The sequence below is a fragment of the Salminus brasiliensis genome, chromosome 24 (assembly GCF_030463535.1).
Source record: "Salminus brasiliensis chromosome 24, fSalBra1.hap2, whole genome shotgun sequence".
Lineage (NCBI taxonomy): Eukaryota > Metazoa > Chordata > Actinopteri > Characiformes > Bryconidae > Salminus > Salminus brasiliensis.
Window position 1 is genome coordinate 11,514,937 of NC_132901.1, and position 19,212 is coordinate 11,534,148.

At 40.5% G+C, this 19,212-nt stretch overlaps 2 protein-coding genes across 2 annotated transcripts; both read left to right on the top strand.

The window, feature by feature from the left end:
- LOC140546858 (histone H4) lies at positions 1–312 on the top strand. Its single transcript, XM_072670279.1, has one exon. It carries the CDS (start codon positions 1–3, stop codon positions 310–312), a length of 312 nt encoding a protein of 103 aa, XP_072526380.1.
- An 819-nt stretch (positions 313–1,131) lies between these two features.
- Positions 1,132–1,506, top strand: LOC140546857 (histone H2B). Its single transcript, XM_072670278.1, has one exon. The coding sequence runs from the start codon at positions 1,132–1,134 to the stop codon at positions 1,504–1,506; it is 375 nt and encodes a 124-aa protein (XP_072526379.1).
- Positions 1,507–19,212: the final 17,706 nt, after the last annotated feature.

Sequence of the window (19,212 nt, forward strand, 5' to 3'; positions counted from 1 at the left end):
ATGTCAGGTAGAGGAAAGGGCGGCAAAGGCCTTGGGAAAGGAGGCGCCAAGCGTCATCGTAAAGTGCTTCGCGATAACATCCAGGGTATCACAAAGCCGGCTATTCGCCGTCTGGCTCGTCGTGGTGGCGTCAAGCGTATCTCCGGTCTGATCTACGAAGAGACCCGCGGTGTGCTCAAAGTGTTCTTGGAAAACGTGATCAGAGACGCAGTCACGTACACTGAGCATGCCAAAAGAAAGACCGTCACCGCTATGGATGTGGTGTACGCCCTGAAGCGCCAGGGACGCACTCTGTATGGATTCGGAGGTTAAACGCTCGGCCTGAACAGCTCTAAACACAACGGCTCTTTTAAGAGCCACCCACAAATCCAGCAAAAGAGCCTGTTTCTATTCTTAGTTTGTTATCAAATAAGGCAGTCGATCTCCCGCATACTCTGTATTAAAATGTAATATACCGGAAGAATACATGTGTATATATACATATAATAGATATGTCTGTATATATGTATTGTTTTCCATTTTGCCCCCCGTGTGCGTTGGTTAAATCCGAACTATATGTCTTAATAAATCCTGATAGAAAAAAAATCGCCGTCAAAGCCGCTGTGCCGAAAAACAGAAAAACAGCCCTGTAGATTAAGAATGCGCGGGATAGAATGTTGCAAGAATCATATTTGTTTGTTTGTTCCAATATAGTCAATGATGGTGGTTATGAATCTCCCGGTTAAGAAGCTAATTTTATATATATGAAGAATACATATAGTTTTCAATTTCCCCCGTATGCGTTGATTAAACGTTTGAATAAATTCAGAATATCGCCGTCAACGCCGCTGTGGCGAAAAATAATGTGCCGTCTGCACGGTGGGTAAAAATGCGCGGGTAGGCGAACAAAGAGAATGCTGCTCTGGGGAGGGGGAAGGGAGGAGGAGAATAGGGAGGGGAGGGGAGGGGAGGGGAGGGGAGGGGAATGAAGGGTGGGGGGTTGGCAAGAAGAGAGCGGACAATTTGTTGTCCAATGGTCGTTTGACGGCATTCTGGAGGCGGTACCTCGTCTAATTAAAATGCTAGAGTCTAAATAATGTGGGAGCTTCTCGCCTCCCCCTCATTCTTCAGTCTTACTCGACGAGGAGCAGTATGCCTGAGCCAGCTAAGTCCGCGCCCAAGAAGGGATCCAAGAAAGCCGTGACCAAGACGGCCGGGAAAGGCGGCAAGAAGCGCAGAAAGTCCAGGAAGGAGAGCTATGCCATCTACGTGTACAAGGTGCTGAAGCAGGTCCACCCTGACACTGGAATCTCCTCTAAAGCGATGGGCATCATGAACTCGTTCGTGAACGACATCTTCGAGCGCATCGCCGGTGAGTCTTCTCGTTTGGCTCACTACAACAAACGTTCTACTATCACCTCTAGGGAGATCCAGACTGCTGTGCGTCTGCTCCTTCCCGGTGAGTTGGCTAAGCACGCCGTGTCCGAGGGCACAAAAGCCGTCACCAAGTACACGAGCTCCAAGTAAATAGTGATAGCGGCATAATCCAAACCCAACGGCTCTTTTAAGAGCCACCCACGGTTTCTTCCAAAGAGCAGTTTTATTCAAGAACCAAGTAAGTTATAATACTAATTATTATTATTATTATTATTATTATTATTATTTATTGGAGAGTGCCTTTATTGTTACCTACTTACTGATGTATGTATGTAAATCAACTTACTTAATTGTTTGTTTGCATTTAATTGGTATAGTGTACTAGGATTCAGGGACAGAGCAGCAAACTAAAATACTGTGCCATACTAACTGTATAGAGTGGGCTTGTAGTGCTAAGTGGGATGAATGAAGCTGCACATCACCTGTGAAAGACCAGTCCAGAGGAGATCAGCCTTACAGGTGGGGAAGAGTGAGGCAGGAAACCATACTAGGGTTGACTTAAACCCTAGAATTACACAACTGATCTTTGTAATGAAAGCTGTCTAGTATATATAACCAGGCATACGGTTAGGCTCTCCCACAAGCCTTTTTTGTTGGGTCACAGAAGGGTGAAGTTAGTTAAAGCCTTAGGTTTATGGTGGGATTTGAGTGAGCAAAAGTAGGTTCAGAGCAAGGCTTTTGATGTAGAGGGTCGAAGTAAGGCAAAAGGACGAGGGTAGAATAATTAAATTGAGGTAGCGTAGGTAAAAAAGTATGGCGGTGAAAGTGTGTTTAGTGCAGATGTGATCTAGGAAGACTGAGTAACAGTGGCTTTGTAAGGAGGCCTCAGGTTTATGATGAAGGTGGATTGAGTTAAAGTGACCGTGAGCTTAGGCATTTGCCTTAGGATACAAAGGAAGGTTCAGTAAAAGTGAGTTTCAACATAAGCCATCAGCCTGATGATTCGGATACACATGGATACACATGGCCTCGGCCTACTGAGGACTGCACATCTAAGTAGAATGGTCATGACTGCATGGAATGGGTTAAATGAAAGCAAAAGTTTGGTGTGTTGCTTATTGAGATAGAGGGAAGGATGGGGTTAATTTGTTTTAGGACAAGAATGAGATTGCAGTTGTTTCATGTGAGGGGTTCGAATGAGGATGGAGTGATTTTGTATAATGGTTGGAGGAAGGATGGGGTTATTTCATTTTAGGGTTGGAGAGAGAAGGTGGTGGGGTTTGTATTAGAGTATGAATGAAAATGGGTTATTTTATTTTGGGGTTAGACGGCGGATGGGGTTATTTTGTTTCATTGTTAGAATGCTGTTAAGGTTATGTTGTACTAGGTGAAGATGGAGGACAGAGTTATTTTGTATTAGGACTATTTGGTTGGGTCACAAAAAGATGAATTTGGTTGAAGCCTTAGGTTAATGGTGAGATTCGAGCGAGCAAGAATAGGTTCAGAGCTAGACTTTTGATGTAGAGGGTTGAAGCAAGGCAAAAGGACGAGGGTAGAGTAAATAAAATAGTATGGCGGTCAAAGGCCTCAGGTTTATGATGAAGGTGGATTGAGTTAAAGTGACCATGAGGTTAGGCCTTTGCCTTAGGATACAAAGGAAGGTTCAGTAAAAGTAAAAGAGTTTCAACATAAGCCATCAGCCTGATGTTTTTGATACACATGGATACACATGGCCTCGGCATACTGATTAACCCCATCCTTCCCCATACACATGGCCTCGGCCTACTGAGGAATGCACATCTAAGTAGAATGGTCATGACTGCATGGAATGGGTTAAATGAAAGCAAAAGTTTGGTGTGTTGCTTATTGAGATAGAGTGAGGGATGGGGTTAATTTGTTTTAGGACAAGAATGAGATTGGAGTTGTTTCATGTGAGGGGTTCGAATGAGGATGGAGTGATTTTGTATAATGGTTGGATAAAGGATGGGGTTATTTCGTTTTAGGGTTGGAGAGAGAAGGTGGTGGGGTTTGAATTAGAGTATGAATGAAAATGGGTTATTTTATTTTGGGGTTAGATGGCGGTTGGGGTTATTTTGTTTCATTGTTAGAATGATGTTAAGGTTATGTTGTACTAGGTTAAGAGGGAGGACAGAGTTATTTTGTATTAGGACTATTTGGTTGGGTCACAAAAAGATGAATTTGGTTGAAGCCTTAGGTTAATGGTGAGATTCGAGCGAGCAAGAATAGGTTCAGAGCTAGACTTTTGATGTAGAGGGTTGAAGCAAGGCAAAAGGACGAGGGTAGAGTAAATAAAATAGTATGGCGGTCAAAGGCCTCAGGTTTATGATGAAGGTGGATTGAGTTAAAGTGACCATGAGGTTAGGCCTTTGCCTTAGGATACAAAGGAAGGTTCAGTAAAAGTAAAAGAGTTTCAACATAAGCCATCAGCCTGATGTTTTGGATACACATGGATACACATGGCCTCGGCCTACTGATTAACCCCATCCTTCCCCATACACATGGCCTCGGCCTACTGAGGAATGCACATCTAAGTAGAATGGTCATGACTGCATGGAATGGGTTAAATGAAAGCAAAAGTTTGGTGTGTTGCTTATTGAGATAGAGGGAGGGATGGGGTTAATTTGTTTTAGGACAAGAATGAGATTGGAGTTGTTTCATGTGAGGGGTTCGAATGAGGATGGAGTGATTTTGTATAATGGTTGGAGGAAGGATGGGGTTATTTCATTTTAGGGCTGGAGAGAGAAGGTCGTGGGGTTTGTATTAGAGTATGAATGAAAATGGGTTATTTTATTTTGGGGTTAGACGGCGGATGGGGTTATTTTGTTTCATTGTTAGAATGATGTTAAGGTTATGTTGTACTAGGTTAAGAGGGAGGACAGAGTTATTTTGTATTAGGACTATTTGGTTGGGTCACAAAAAGATGAATTTGGTTGAAGCCTTAGGTTAATGGTGAGATTCGAGCGAGCAAGAATAGGTTCAGAGCTAGACTTTTGATGTAGAGGGTTGAAGCAAGGCAAAAGGACGAGGTTAGAGTAAATAAAATAGTATGGCGGTCAAAGGCCTCAGGTTTATGATGAAGGTGGATTGAGTTAAAGTGACCGTGAGCTTAGGCCTTTGCCTTAGGAAGGCTCAGTAAAAGTGAATTTCAACATTGGCTATCAGCCTGATGATTTGGATACACATGGCCTAGGCCTACTGAGGAATGCACATCTAAGTAGAATGGTCATGACTGCATGGAATGGGTTAAATGAAAGTAAAGGTTTGAAAATAATAATTTGGTGTGTTGCTTAATGAGATAGAGGGAGGGATGGGGTTAATTTGTTTTAGGACAAGAATGAGATTGAAGTTGTTTCATGTGAGGGGTTCGAATGAGGATGGAGTGATTTTGTATAATGGTTGGAGGAAGGATGGGGTTATTTCATTTTAGGGTTGGAGAGAGAAGGTGGTGGGGTTTGTATTAGAGTATGAATGAAAATGGGTTATTTTATTTTGGGGTTAGACGGCGGTTGGGGTTATTTTGTTTCATTGTTAGAATGATGTTAAGGTTATGTTGTACTAGGTTAAGAGGGAGGACAGAGATATTTTGTATTAGGACTATTTGGTTGGGTCACAAAAAGATGAATTTGGTTGAAGCCTTAGGTTAATGGTGAGATTCGAGCGAGCAAGAATAGGTTCAGAGCTAGACTTTTGATGTAGAGGGTTGAAGCAAGGCAAAAGGACGAGGGTAGAGTAAATAAAATAGTATGGCGGTCAAAGGCCTCAGGTTTATGATGAAGGTGGATTGAATTAAAGTGACCATGAGGTTAGGCCTTTGCCTTAGGATACAAAGGAAGGTTCAGTAAAAGTAAAAGAGTTTCAACATAAGCCATCAGCCTGATGTTTTGGATACACATGGATACACATGGCCTCGGCATACTGATTAACCCCATCCTTCCCCATACACATGGCCTCGGCCTACTGAGGAATGCACATCTAAGTAGAATGGTCATGACTGCATGGAATGGGTTAAATGAAAGCAAAAGTTTGGTGTGTTGCTTATTGAGATAGAGGGAGGGATGGGGTTAATTTGTTTTAGGACAAGAATGAGATTGGAGTTGTTTCATGTGAGGGGTTCGAATGAGGATGGAGTGATTTTGTATAATGGTTGGAGGAAGGATGGGGTTATTTCATTTTAGGGTTGGAGAGAGAAGGTGGTGGGGTTTGTATTAGAGTATGAATGAAAATGGGTTATTTTATTTTGGGGTTAGACGGCGGATGGGGTTATTTTGTTTCATTGTTAGAATGATGTTAAGGTTATGTTGTACTAGGTTAAGAGGGAGGACAGAGTTATTTTGTATTAGGACTATTTGGTTGGGTCACAAAAAGATGAATTTGGTTGAAGCCTTAGGTTAATGGTGAGATTCGAGGGAGCAAGAATAGGTTCAGAGCTAGGCTTTTGATGTAGAGGGTTGAAGCAAGGCAAAAGGACGAGGTTAGAGTAAATAAAATAGTATGGCGGTCAAAGGCCTCAGGTTTATGATGAAGGTGGATTGAGTTAAAGTGACCGTGAGCTTAGGCATTTGCCTTAGGAAGGCTCAGTAAAAGTGAATTTCAACACTGGCCATCAGCCTGATGATTTGGATACACATGGCCTAGGCCTACTGAGGAATGCACATCTAAGTAGAATGGTCATGACTGCATGGAATGGGTTAAATGAAAGTAAAGGTTTGAAAATAATAATTTGGTGTGTTGCTTAATGAGATAGAGGGAGGGATGGGGTTAATTTGTTTTAGGACAAGAATGAGATTGAAGTTGTTTCATGTGAGGGGTTCGAATGAGGATGGAGTGATTTTGTATAATGGTTGGAGGAAGGATGGGGTTATTTCATTTTAGGGTTGGAGAGAGAAGGTGGTGGGGTTTGTATTAGAGTATGAATGAAAATGGGTTATTTTATTTTGGGGTAAGACGGCGGTTGGGGTTATTTTGTTTCATGGTTAGAATGATGTTAAAGTAATGTTGTACTAGGTTAAGAGGGAGGACAGAGTTATTTTGTATTAGGACTATTTGGTTGGGTCACAAAAAGATGAATTTGGTTGAAGCCTTAGGTTAATGGTGAGATTCGAGCGAGCAAGAATAGGTTCAGAGCTAGACTTTTGATGTAGAGGGTTGAAGCAAGGCAAAAGGACGAGGGTAGAGTAAATAAAATAGTATGGCGGTCAAAGGCCTCAGGTTTATGATGAACGTGGATTGAGTTAAAGTGACCGTGAGCTTAGGCCTTTGCCTTAGGATACAAAGGAAGGTTCAGTAAAAGTAAAAGAGTTTCAACATAAGCCATCAGCCTGATGTTTTGGATACACATGGATACACATGGCCTCGGCCTACTGAGGAATGCACATCTAAGTAGAATGGTCATGACTGCATGGAATGGGTTAAATGAAAGCAAAAGTTTGGTGTGTTGCTTATTGAGATAGAGAGAGGGATGGGGTTAATTTGTTTTAGGACAAGAATGAGATTGCAGTTGTTTCATGTGAGGGGTTCGAATGAGGATGGAGTGATTTTGTATAATGGTTGGATGAAGGATGGGGTTATTTCGTTTTAGGGTTGGAGAGAAAAGGTGGTGGGGTTTGAATTAGAGTATGAATGAAAATGGGTTATTTTATTTTGGGGTTAGACGGCGGATGGGGTTATTTTGTTTCATTGTTAGAATGATGTTAAGGTTATGTTGTACTAGGTTAAGAGGGAGGAAGAGTTATTTTGTATTAGGACTATTTGGTTGGGTCACAAAAAGATGAATTTGGTTGAAGCCTTAGGTTAATGGTGAGATTCGAGCGAGCAAGAATAGGTTCAGATCTAGACTTTTGATGTAGAGGGTTGAAGCAAGGCAAAAGGACGAGGGTAGAGTAAATAAAATAGTATGGCGGTCAAAGGCCTCAGGTTTATGATGAAGGTGGATTGAGTTAAAGTGACCGTGAGCTTAGGCCTTTGCCTTAGGATACAAAGGAAGGTTCAGTAAAAGTAAAAGATTTTCAACATAAGCCATCAGCCTGATGTTTTATATACACATGGATACACATGGCCTCGGCCTACTGATTAACCCCATCCTTCCCCATACACATGGCCTCGGCCTACTGAGGAATGCACATCTAAGTAGAATGGTCATGACTGCATGGAATGGGTTAAATGAAAGCAAAAGTTTGGTGTGTTGCTTATTGAGATAGAGGGAGGGATGGGGTTAATTTGTTTTAGGACAAGAATGAGATTGGAGTTGTTTCATGTGAGGGGTTCGAATGAGGATGGAGTGATTTTGTATAATGGTTGGAGGAAGGATGGGGTTATTTCATTTTAGGGTTGGAGAGAGAAGGTGGTGGGGTTTGTATTAGAGTATGAATGAAAATGGGTTATTTTATTTTGGGGTTAGACGGCGGATGGGGTTATTTGGTTTCATGGTTAGAATGATGTTAAGGTTATGTTGTATTAGGTTAAGAGGGAGGACAGAGTTATTTTGTATTAGGACTATTTGGTTTGGTTCACTAAAAGATGAATTTGGTTGAAGTCTTAGGTTAATGGTGAGATTCGAGGGAGCAAGAATAGGTTCATAGATATTTTTTTGATGTAGAGGGTCGGAGCAATGCAAAAGGACGAGGGTAGAGTAAGTAAAATAGTATGGCGGTCAAAGGTCTCAGTTTTATGATGAAGGTGGATTGAGTTAAAGTGACGGTGAGCTTAAGCCTTTGCCTTAGGATACAAAGGAAGGTTCAGTAAAAGTGAATTTTAACATTAGCCATCAGCCTGATGATTTGGATACACATGGCCTCGGCCTACTGAGGAATGCACATCTAAGTAGAATGGTCATGACTGCATGGAATGGGTTAAATGAAAGTAAAAGTTTAAAAATAATAATTTGGTGTGTTGCTTATTGAGATAGAGGGAGGGATGGGGTTAATTTGTTTTAGTACAAGAATGAGATTTGAGTTGTTTCATGTGAGGGGTTCGAATGAGGATGGAGTGATTTTGTATAATGGTTGGAGGAAGGATGGGGTTATTTCATTTTAGGGTTTGTGAGAGAAGGTGGTGGGGTTTGTATTAGAGTATGAATGAAAATGGGTTATTTTATTTTGGGGTTAGACGGCGGATGGGGTTATTTGGTTTCATGGTTAGAATGATGTTAAGGTTATGTTGTACTAGGTTAAGAGGGAGGACAGAGTTATTTTGTATTAGGACTACTTGGTTTGGTCACAAAAAGATGAATTTGGTTGAAGCCTTAGGTTAATGGTGAGATTCGAGAGAGCAAGAATAGGTTCAGAGCTAGACTTTTGATGTAGAGGGTCGGAGCAAGGCAAAAAGACGAGGGTAGAGTAAGTAAATTTAGGTAGCGTAAGTAAAAAAAGTATGGCGGTGAAAGTGTGTTCAGTGCAGATGTGATCTAGGAAGAGTGAGTAACAGTAGCTTTGTAAACGAGGCCTCAGGTTTATGATGGAGGTGGATTGTGTTAAAGTGACTGTGAGCTTAGGCCTTTGCCTTTGGAAGGTTCAGAAAAAGTGAATTTCAACATTGGCCATCAGCCTGATGATTTGGATACACATGGCCTCGGCCTACTGAGGAATGCACATCTAAGTAGAATGGTCATGTCTGCATGGAATGGGTTAAATGAAAGTAAAAGTTTAAAAATAATAATTTGGTGTGTTGCTTATTGGGATAGAGGGAGGGATGGGGTTAATTTGTTTTAGTACAAGAATGAGATTGGAGTTGTTTCATGTGAGGGGTTCGAATGAGGATGGAGTGATTTTGTATAATGGTTGGAGGAAGGATGGGGTTATTTCATTTTAGGGTTGGAGAGAGAAGGTGGTGGGGTTTGTATTAGAGTATGAATGAAAATGGGTTATTTTATTTTGGGGTTAGACGGCGGATGGGGTTATTTGGTTTCATGGTTAGAATGATGTTAAGGTTATGTTGTATTAGGTTAAGAGGGAGGACAGAGTTATTTTGTATTAGGACTATTTGGTTTGGTTCACTAAAAGATGAATTTGGTTGAAGTCTTAGGTTAATGGTGAGATTCGAGGGAGCAAGAATAGGTTCATAGATATTTTTTTGATGTAGAGGGTCGGAGCAATGCAAAAGGACGAGGGTAGAGTAAGTAAAATAGTATGGCGGTCAAAGGTCTCAGTTTTATGATGAAGGTGGATTGAGTTAAAGTGACGGTGAGCTTAAGCCTTTGCCTTAGGATACAAAGGAAGGTTCAGTAAAAGTGAGTTTCAACATTAGCCATCAGCCTGATGATTTGGATACACATGGCCTCGGCCTACTGAGGAATGCACATCTAAGTAGAATGGTCATGACTGCATGGAATGGGTTAAATGAAAGTAAAAGTTTAAAAATAATAATTTGGTGTGTTGCTTATTGAGATAGAGGGAGGGATGGGGTTAATTTGTTTTAGTACAAGAATGAGATTTGAGTTGTTTCATGTGAGGGGTTCGAATGAGGATGGAGTGATTTTGTATAATGGTTGGAGGAAGGATGGGGTTATTTCATTTTAGGGTTTGTGAGAGAAGGTGGTGGGGTTTGTATTAGAGTATGAATGAAAATGGGTTATTTTATTTTGGGGTTAGACGGCGGATGGGGTTATTTGGTTTCATGGTTAGAATGATGTTAAGGTTATGTTGTACTAGGTTAAGAGGGAGGACAGAGTTATTTTGTATTAGGACTACTTGGTTTGGTCACAAAAAGATGAATTTGGTTGAAGCCTTAGGTTAATGGTGAGATTCGAGAGAGCAAGAATAGGTTCAGAGCTAGACTTTTGATGTAGAGGGTCGGAGCAAGGCAAAAAGACGAGGGTAGAGTAAGTAAATTTAGGTAGCGTAAGTAAAAAAAGTATGGCGGTGAAAGTGTGTTCAGTGCAGATGTGATCTAGGAAGAGTGAGTAACAGTGGCTTTGTAAGGAGGCCTCAGGTTTATGATGAAGGTGGATTGAGTTAAAGTGACCGTGAGCTTAGGCCTTTGCCTTAGGATACAAAGGAAGGTTCAGTAAAAGTGAGTTTCAACATAAGCCATCAGCCTGATGATTCGGATACACATGGATACACATGGCCTCGGCCTACTGAGGACTGCACATCTAAGTAGAATGGTCATGACTGCATGGAATGGGTTAAATGAAAGCAAAAGTTTGGTGTGTTGCTTATTGAGATAGAGGGAAGGATGGGGTTAATTTGTTTTAGGACAAGAATGAGATTGCAGTTGTTTCATGTGAGGGGTTCGAATGAGGATGGAGTGATTTTGTATAATGGTTGGATGAAGGATGGGGTTATTTCATTTTAGGGTTGGAGAGAGATGGTGGTGGGGTTTGTATTAGAGTATGAATAAAAATGGGTTATTTTATTTTGGGGTTAGACGGCGGATGGGGTTATTTTGTTTCATGGTTAGAATGATGTTAAGGTTATGTTGTACTAGGTTAAGAGGGAGGACAGAGTTATTTTGTATTAGGACTATTTGGTTTGGTTCACTAAAAGATGAATTTGGTTGAAGTCTTAGGTTAATGGTGAGATTCGAGCGAGCAAGAATAGGTTCATAGATATTTTTTTGATGTAGAGGGTCGGAGCAATGCAAAAGGACGAGGGTAGAGTAAGTAAAATAGTATGGCGGTCAAAGGCCTCAGTTTTATGATGAAGGTGGATTGAGTTAAAGTGACGGTGAGCTTAAGCCTTTGCCTTAGGATACAAAGGAAGGTTCAGTAAAAGTGAGTTTCAACATTAGCCATCAGCCTGATGATTTGGATACACATGGCCTCGGCCTACTGAGGAATGCACATCTAAGTAGAATGGTCATGACTGCATGGAATGGGTTAAATGAAAGTAAAAGTTTAAAAATAATAATTTGGTGTGTTGCTTATTGAGATAGAGGGAGGGATGGGGTTAATTTGTTTTAGTACAAGAATGAGATTTGAGTTGTTTCATGTGAGGGGTTCGAATGAGGATGGAGTGATTTTGTATAATGGTTGGAGAAAGGATGGGGTTATTTCATTTTAGGGTTTGTGAGAGAAGGTGGTGGGGTTTGTATTAGAGTATGAATGAAAATGGGTTATTTTATTTTGGGGTTAGACGGCGGATGGGGTTATTTGGTTTCATGGTTAGAATGATGTTAAGGTTATGTTGTACTAGGTTAAGAGGGAGGACAGAGTTATTTTGTATTAGGACTACTTGGTTTGGTCACAAAAAGATGAATTTGGTTGAAGCCTTAGGTTAATGGTGAGATTCGAGAGAGCAAGAATAGGTTCAGAGCTAGACTTTTGATGCAGAGGGTCGGAGCAAGGCAAAAAGACGAGGGTAGAGTAAGTAAATTTAGGTAGCGTAAGTAAAAAAAGTATGGCGGTGAAAGTGTGTTCAGTGCAGATGTGATCTAGGAAGAGTGAGTAACAGTAGCTTTGTAAACGAGGCCTCAGGTTTATGATGGAGGTGGATTGTGTTAAAGTGACTGTGAGCTTAGGCCTTTGCCTTTGGAAGGTTCAGAAAAAGTGAATTTCAACATTGGCCATCAGCCTGATGATTTGGATACACATGGCCTCGGCCTACTGAAGAATGCACATCTAAGTAGAATGGTCATGTCTGCATGGAATGGGTTAAATGAAAGTAAAAGTTTAAAAATAATAATTTGGTGTGTTGCTTATTGGGATAGAGGGAGGGATGGGGTTAATTTGTTTTAGTACAAGAATGAGATTGGAGTTGTTTCATGTGAGGGGTTCGAATGAGGATGGAGTGATTTTGTATAATGGTTGGAGGAAGGATGGGGTTATTTCATTTTAGGGTTGGAGAGAGAAGGTGGTGGGGTTTGTATTAGAGTATGAATGAAAATGGGTTATTTTATTTTGGGGTTAGACGGCGGATGGGGTTATTTGGTTTCATGGTTAGAATGATGTTAAGGTTATGTTGTATTAGGTTAAGAGGGAGGACAGAGTTATTTTGTATTAGGACTATTTGGTTTGGTTCACTAAAAGATGAATTTGGTTGAAGTCTTAGGTTAATGGTGAGATTCGAGGGAGCAAGAATAGGTTCATAGATATTTTTTTGATGTAGAGGGTCGGAGCAATGCAAAAGGACGAGGGTAGAGTAAGTAAAATAGTATGGCGGTCAAAGGTCTCAGTTTTATGATGAAGGTGGATTGAGTTAAAGTGACGGTGAGCTTAAGCCTTTGCCTTAGGATACAAAGGAAGGTTCAGTAAAAGTGAGTTTCAACATTAGCCATCAGCCTGATGATTTGGATACACATGGCCTCGGCCTACTGAGGAATGCACATCTAAGTAGAATGGTCATGACTGCATGGAATGGGTTAAATGAAAGTAAAAGTTTAAAAATAATAATTTGGTGTGTTGCTTATTGAGATAGAGGGAGGGATGGGGTTAATTTGTTTTAGTACAAGAATGAGATTTGAGTTGTTTCATGTGAGGGGTTCGAATGAGGATGGAGTGATTTTGTATAATGGTTGGAGGAAGGATGGGGTTATTTCATTTTAGGGTTTGTGAGAGAAGGTGGTGGGGTTTGTATTAGAGTATGAATGAAAATGGGTTATTTTATTTTGGGGTTAGACGGCGGATGGGGTTATTTGGTTTCATGGTTAGAATGATGTTAAGGTTATGTTGTACTAGGTTAAGAGGGAGGACAGAGTTATTTTGTATTAGGACTACTTGGTTTGGTCACAAAAAGATGAATTTGGTTGAAGCCTTAGGTTAATGGTGAGATTCGAGAGAGCAAGAATAGGTTCAGAGCTAGACTTTTGATGTAGAGGGTCGGAGCAAGGCAAAAAGACGAGGGTAGAGTAAGTAAATTTAGGTAGCGTAAGTAAAAAAAGTATGGCGGTGAAAGTGTGTTCAGTGCAGATGTGATCTAGGAAGAGTGAGTAACAGTGGCTTTGTAAGGAGGCCTCAGGTTTATGATGAAGGTGGATTGAGTTAAAGTGACCGTGAGCTTAGGCCTTTGCCTTAGGATACAAAGGAAGGTTCAGTAAAAGTGAGTTTCAACATAAGCCATCAGCCTGATGATTCGGATACACATGGATACACATGGCCTCGGCCTACTGAGGACTGCACATCTAAGTAGAATGGTCATGACTGCATGGAATGGGTTAAATGAAAGCAAAAGTTTGGTGTGTTGCTTATTGAGATAGAGGGAAGGATGGGGTTAATTTGTTTTAGGACAAGAATGAGATTGCAGTTGTTTCATGTGAGGGGTTCGAATGAGGATGGAGTGATTTTGTATAATGGTTGGATGAAGGATGGGGTTATTTCATTTTAGGGTTGGAGAGAGATGGTGGTGGGGTTTGTATTAGAGTATGAATAAAAATGGGTTATTTTATTTTGGGGTTAGACGGCGGATGGGGTTATTTTGTTTCATGGTTAGAATGATGTTAAGGTTATGTTGTACTAGGTTAAGAGGGAGGACAGAGTTATTTTGTATTAGGACTATTTGGTTTGGTTCACTAAAAGATGAATTTGGTTGAAGTCTTAGGTTAATGGTGAGATTCGAGCGAGCAAGAATAGGTTCATAGATATTTTTTTGATGTAGAGGGTCGGAGCAATGCAAAAGGACGAGGGTAGAGTAAGTAAAATAGTATGGCGGTCAAAGGCCTCAGTTTTATGATGAAGGTGGATTGAGTTAAAGTGACGGTGAGCTTAAGCCTTTGCCTTAGGATACAAAGGAAGGTTCAGTAAAAGTGAGTTTCAACATTAGCCATCAGCCTGATGATTTGGATACACATGGCCTCGGCCTACTGAGGAATGCACATCTAAGTAGAATGGTCATGACTGCATGGAATGGGTTAAATGAAAGTAAAAGTTTAAAAATAATAATTTGGTGTGTTGCTTATTGAGATAGAGGGAGGGATGGGGTTAATTTGTTTTAGTACAAGAATGAGATTGGAGTTGTTTCATGTGAGGGGTTCGAATGAGGATGGAGTGATTTTGTATAATGGTTGGAGGAAGGATGGGGTTATTTCATTTTAGGGTTTGTGAGAGAAGGTGGTGGGGTTTGTATTAGAGTATGAATGAAAATGGGTTATTTTATTTTGGGGTTAGACGGCGGATGGGGTTATTTGGTTTCATGGTTAGAATGATGTTAAGGTTATGTTGTACTAGGTTAAGAGGGAGGACAGAGTTATTTTGTATTAGGACTACTTGGTTTGGTCACAAAAAGATGAATTTGGTTGAAGCCTTAGGTTAATGGTGAGATTCGAGAGAGCAAGAATAGGTTCAGAGCTAGACTTTTGATGTAGAGGGTCGGAGCAAGGCAAAAAGACGAGGGTAGAGTAAGTAAATTTAGGTAGCGTAAGTAAAAAAAAGTATGGCGGTGAAAGTGTGTTCAGTGCAGATGTGATCTAGGAAGAGTGAGTAACAGTAGCTTTGTAAACGAGGCCTCAGGTTTATGATGGAGGTGGATTGTGTTAAAGTGACTGTGAGCTTAGGCCTTTGCCTTTGGAAGGTTCAGAAAAAGTGAATTTCAACATTGGCCATCAGCCTGATGATTTGGATACACATGGCCTCGGCCTACTGAGGAATGCACATCTAAGTAGAATGGTCATGTCTGCATGGAATGGGTTAAATGAAAGTAAAAGTTTAAAAATAATAATTTGGTGTGTTGCTTATTGGGATAGAGGGAGGGATGGGGTTAATTTGTTTTAGTACAAGAATGAGATTGGAGTTGTTTCATGTGAGGGGTTCGAATGAGGATGGAGTGATTTTGTATAATGGTTGGAGGAAGGATGGGGTTATTTCATTTTAGGGTTGGAGAGAGAAGGTGGTGGGGTTTGTATTAGAGTATGAATGAAAATGGGTTATTTTATTTTGGGGTTAGACGGCGGATGGGGTTATTTGGTTTCATGGTTAGAATGATGTTAAGGTTATGTTGTATTAGGTTAAGAGGGAGGACAGAGTTATTTTGTATTAGGACTATTTGGTTTGGTTCACTAAAAGATGAATTTGGTTGAAGTCTTAGGTTAATGGTGAGATTCGAGGGAGCAAGAATAGGTTCATAGATATTTTTTTGATGTAGAGGGTCGGAGCAATGCAAAAGGACGAGGGTAGAGTAAGTAAAATAGTATGGCGGTCAAAGGTCTCAGTTTTATGATGAAGGTGGATTGAGTTAAAGTGACGGTGAGCTTAAGCCTTTGCCTTAGGATACAAAGGAAGGTTCAGTAAAAGTGAGTTTCAACATTAGCCATCAGCCTGATGATTTGGATACACATGGCCTCGGCCTACTGAGGAATGCACATCTAAGTAGAATGGTCATGACTGCATGGAATGGGTTAAATGAAAGTAAAAGTTTAAAAATAATAATTTGGTGTGTTGCTTATTGAGATAGAGGGAGGGATGGGGTTAATTTGTTTTAGTACAAGAATGAGATTTGAGTTGTTTCATGTGAGGGGTTCGAATGAGGATGGAGTGATTTTGTATAATGGTTGGAGGAAGGATGGGGTTATTTCATTTTAGGGTTTGTGAGAGAAGGTGGTGGGGTTTGTATTAGAGTATGAATGAAAATGGGTTATTTTATTTTGGGGTTAGACGGCGGATGGGGTTATTTGGTTTCATGGTTAGAATGATGTTAAGGTTATGTTGTACTAGGTTAAGAGGGAGGACAGAGTTATTTTGTATTAGGACTACTTGGTTTGGTCACAAAAAGATGAATTTGGTTGAAGCCTTAGGTTAATGGTGAGATTCGAGAGAGCAAGAATAGGTTCAGAGCTAGACTTTTGATGTAGAGGGTCGGAGCAAGGCAAAAAGACGAGGGTAGAGTAAGTAAATTTAGGTAGCGTAAGTAAAAAAAGTATGGTGGTGAAAGTGTGTTCAGTGCAGATGTGATCTAGGAAGAGTGAGTAACAGTGGCTTTGTAAGGAGGCCTCAGGTTTATGATGAAGGTGGATTGAGTTAAAGTGACCGTGAGCTTAGGCCTTTGCCTTAGGATACAAAGGAAGGTTCAGTAAAAGTGAGTTTCAACATAAGCCATCAGCCTGATGATTCGGATACACATGGATACACATGGCCTCGGCCTACTGAGGACTGCACATCTAAGTAGAATGGTCATGACTGCATGGAATGGGTTAAATGAAAGCAAAAGTTTGGTGTGTTGCTTATTGAGATAGAGGGAAGGATGGGGTTAATTTGTTTTAGGACAAGAATGAGATTGCAGTTGTTTCATGTGAGGGGTTCGAATGAGGATGGAGTGATTTTGTATAATGGTTGGATGAAGGATGGGGTTATTTCATTTTAGGGTTGGAGAGAGATGGTGGTGGGGTTTGTATTAGAGTATGAATAAAAATGGGTTATTTTATTTTGGGGTTAGACGGCGGATGGGGTTATTTTGTTTCATGGTTAGAATGATGTTAAGGTTATGTTGTACTAGGTTAAGAGGGAGGACAGAGTTATTTTGTATTAGGACTATTTGGTTTGGTTCACTAAAAGATGAATTTGGTTGAAGTCTTAGGTTAATGGTGAGATTCGAGCGAGCAAGAATAGGTTCATAGATATTTTTTTGATGTAGAGGGTCGGAGCAATGCAAAAGGACGAGGGTAGAGTAAGTAAAATAGTATGGCGGTCAAAGGCCTCAGTTTTATGATGAAGGTGGATTGAGTTAAAGTGACGGTGAGCTTAAGCCTTTGCCTTAGGATACAAAGGAAGGTTCAGTAAAAGTGAGTTTCAACATTAGCCATCAGCCTGATGATTTGGATACACATGGCCTCGGCCTACTGAGGAATGCACATCTAAGTAGAATGGTCATGACTGCATGGAATGGGTTAAATGAAAGTAAAAGTTTAAAAATAATAATTTGGTGTGTTGCTTATTGAGATAGAGGGAGGGATGGGGTTAATTTGTTTTAGTACAAGAATGAGATTTGAGTTGTTTCATGTGAGGGGTTCGAATGAGGATGGAGTGATTTTGTATAATGGTTGGAGGAAGGATGGGGTTATTTCATTTTAGGGTTTGTGAGAGAAGGTGGTGGGGTTTGTATTAGAGTATGAATGAAAATGGGTTATTTTATTTTGGGGTTAGACGGCGGATGGGGTTATTTGGTTTCATGGTTAGAATGATGTTAAGGTTATGTTGTACTAGGTTAAGAGGGAGGACAGAGTTATTTTGTATTAGGACTACTTGGTTTGGTCACAAAAAGATGAATTTGGTTGAAGCCTTAGGTTAATGGTGAGATTCGAGAGAGCAAGAATAGGTTCAGAGCTAGACTTTTGATGTAGAGGGTCGGAGCAAGGCAAAAAGACGAGGGTAGAGTAAGTAAATTTAGGTAGCGTAAGTAAAAAAAAGTATGGCGGTGAAAGTGTGTTCAGTGCAGATGTGATCTAGGAAGAGTGAGTAACAGTAGCTTTGTAAACGAGGCCTCAGGTTTATGATGGAGGTGGATTGTGTTAAAGTGACTGTGAGCTTAGGCCTTTGCCTTTGGAAGGTTCAGAAAAAGTGAATTTCAACATTGGCCATCAGCCTGATGATTTGGATACACATGGCCTCGGCCTACTGAGGAATGCACATCTAAGTAGAATGGTCATGTCTGCATGGAATGGGTTAAATGAAAGTAAAAGTTTAAAAATAATAATTTGGTGTGTTGCTTATTGGGATAGAGGGAGGGATGGGGTTAATTTGTTTTAGTACAAGAATGAGATTGGAGTTGTTTCATGTGAGGGGTTCGAATGAGGATGGAGTGATTTTGTATAATGGTTGGAGGAAGGATGGGGTTATTTCATTTTAGGGTTGGAGAGAGAAGGTGGTGGGGTTTGTATTAGAGTATGAATGAAAATGGGTTATTTTATTTTGGGGTTAGACGGCGGATGGGGTTATTTGGTTTCATGGTTAGAATGATGTTAAGGTTATGTTGTATTAGGTTAAGAGGGAGGACAGAGTTATTTTGTATTAGGACTATTTGGTTTGGTTCACTAAAAGATGAATTTGGTTGAAGTCTTAGGTTAATGGTGAGATTCGAGGGAGCAAGAATAGGTTCATAGATATTTTTTTGATGTAGAGGGTCGGAGCAATGCAAAAGGACGAGGGTAGAGTAAGTAAAATAGTATGGCGGTCAAAGGTCTCAGTTTTATGATGAAGGTGGATTGAGTTAAAGTGACGGTGAGCTTAAGCCTTTGCCTTAGGATACAAAGGAAGGTTCAGTAAAAGTGAGTTTCAACATTAGCCATCAGCCTGATGATTTGGATACACATGGCCTCGGCCTACTGAGGAATGCACATCTAAGTAGAATGGTCATGACTGCATGGAATGGGTTAAATGAAAGTAAAAGTTTAAAAATAATAATTTGGTGTGTTGCTTATTGAGATAGAGGGAGGGATGGGGTTAATTTGTTTTAGTACAAGAATGAGATTTGAGTTGTTTCATGTGAGGGGTTCGAATGAGGATGGAGTGATTTTGTATAATGGTTGGAGGAAGGATGGGGTTATTTCATTTTAGGGTTTGTGAGAGAAGGTGGTGGGGTTTGTATTAGAGTATGAATGAAAATGGGTTATTTTATTTTGGGGTTAGACGGCGGATGGGGTTATTTGGTTTCATGGTTAGAATGATGTTAAGGTTATGTTGTACTAGGTTAAGAGGGAGGACAGAGTTATTTTGTATTAGGACTACTTGGTTTGGTCACAAAAAGATGAATTTGGTTGAAGCCTTAGGTTAATGGTGAGATTCGAGAGAGCAAGAATAGGTTCAGAGCTAGACTTTTGATGTAGAGGGTCGGAGCAAGGCAAAAAGACGAGGGTAGAGTAAGTAAATTTAGGTAGCGTAAGTAAAAAAAAGTATGGCGGTGAAAGTGTGTTCAGTGCAGATGTGATCTAGGAAGAGTGAGTAACAGTGGCTTTGTAAGGAGGCCTCAGGTTTATGAT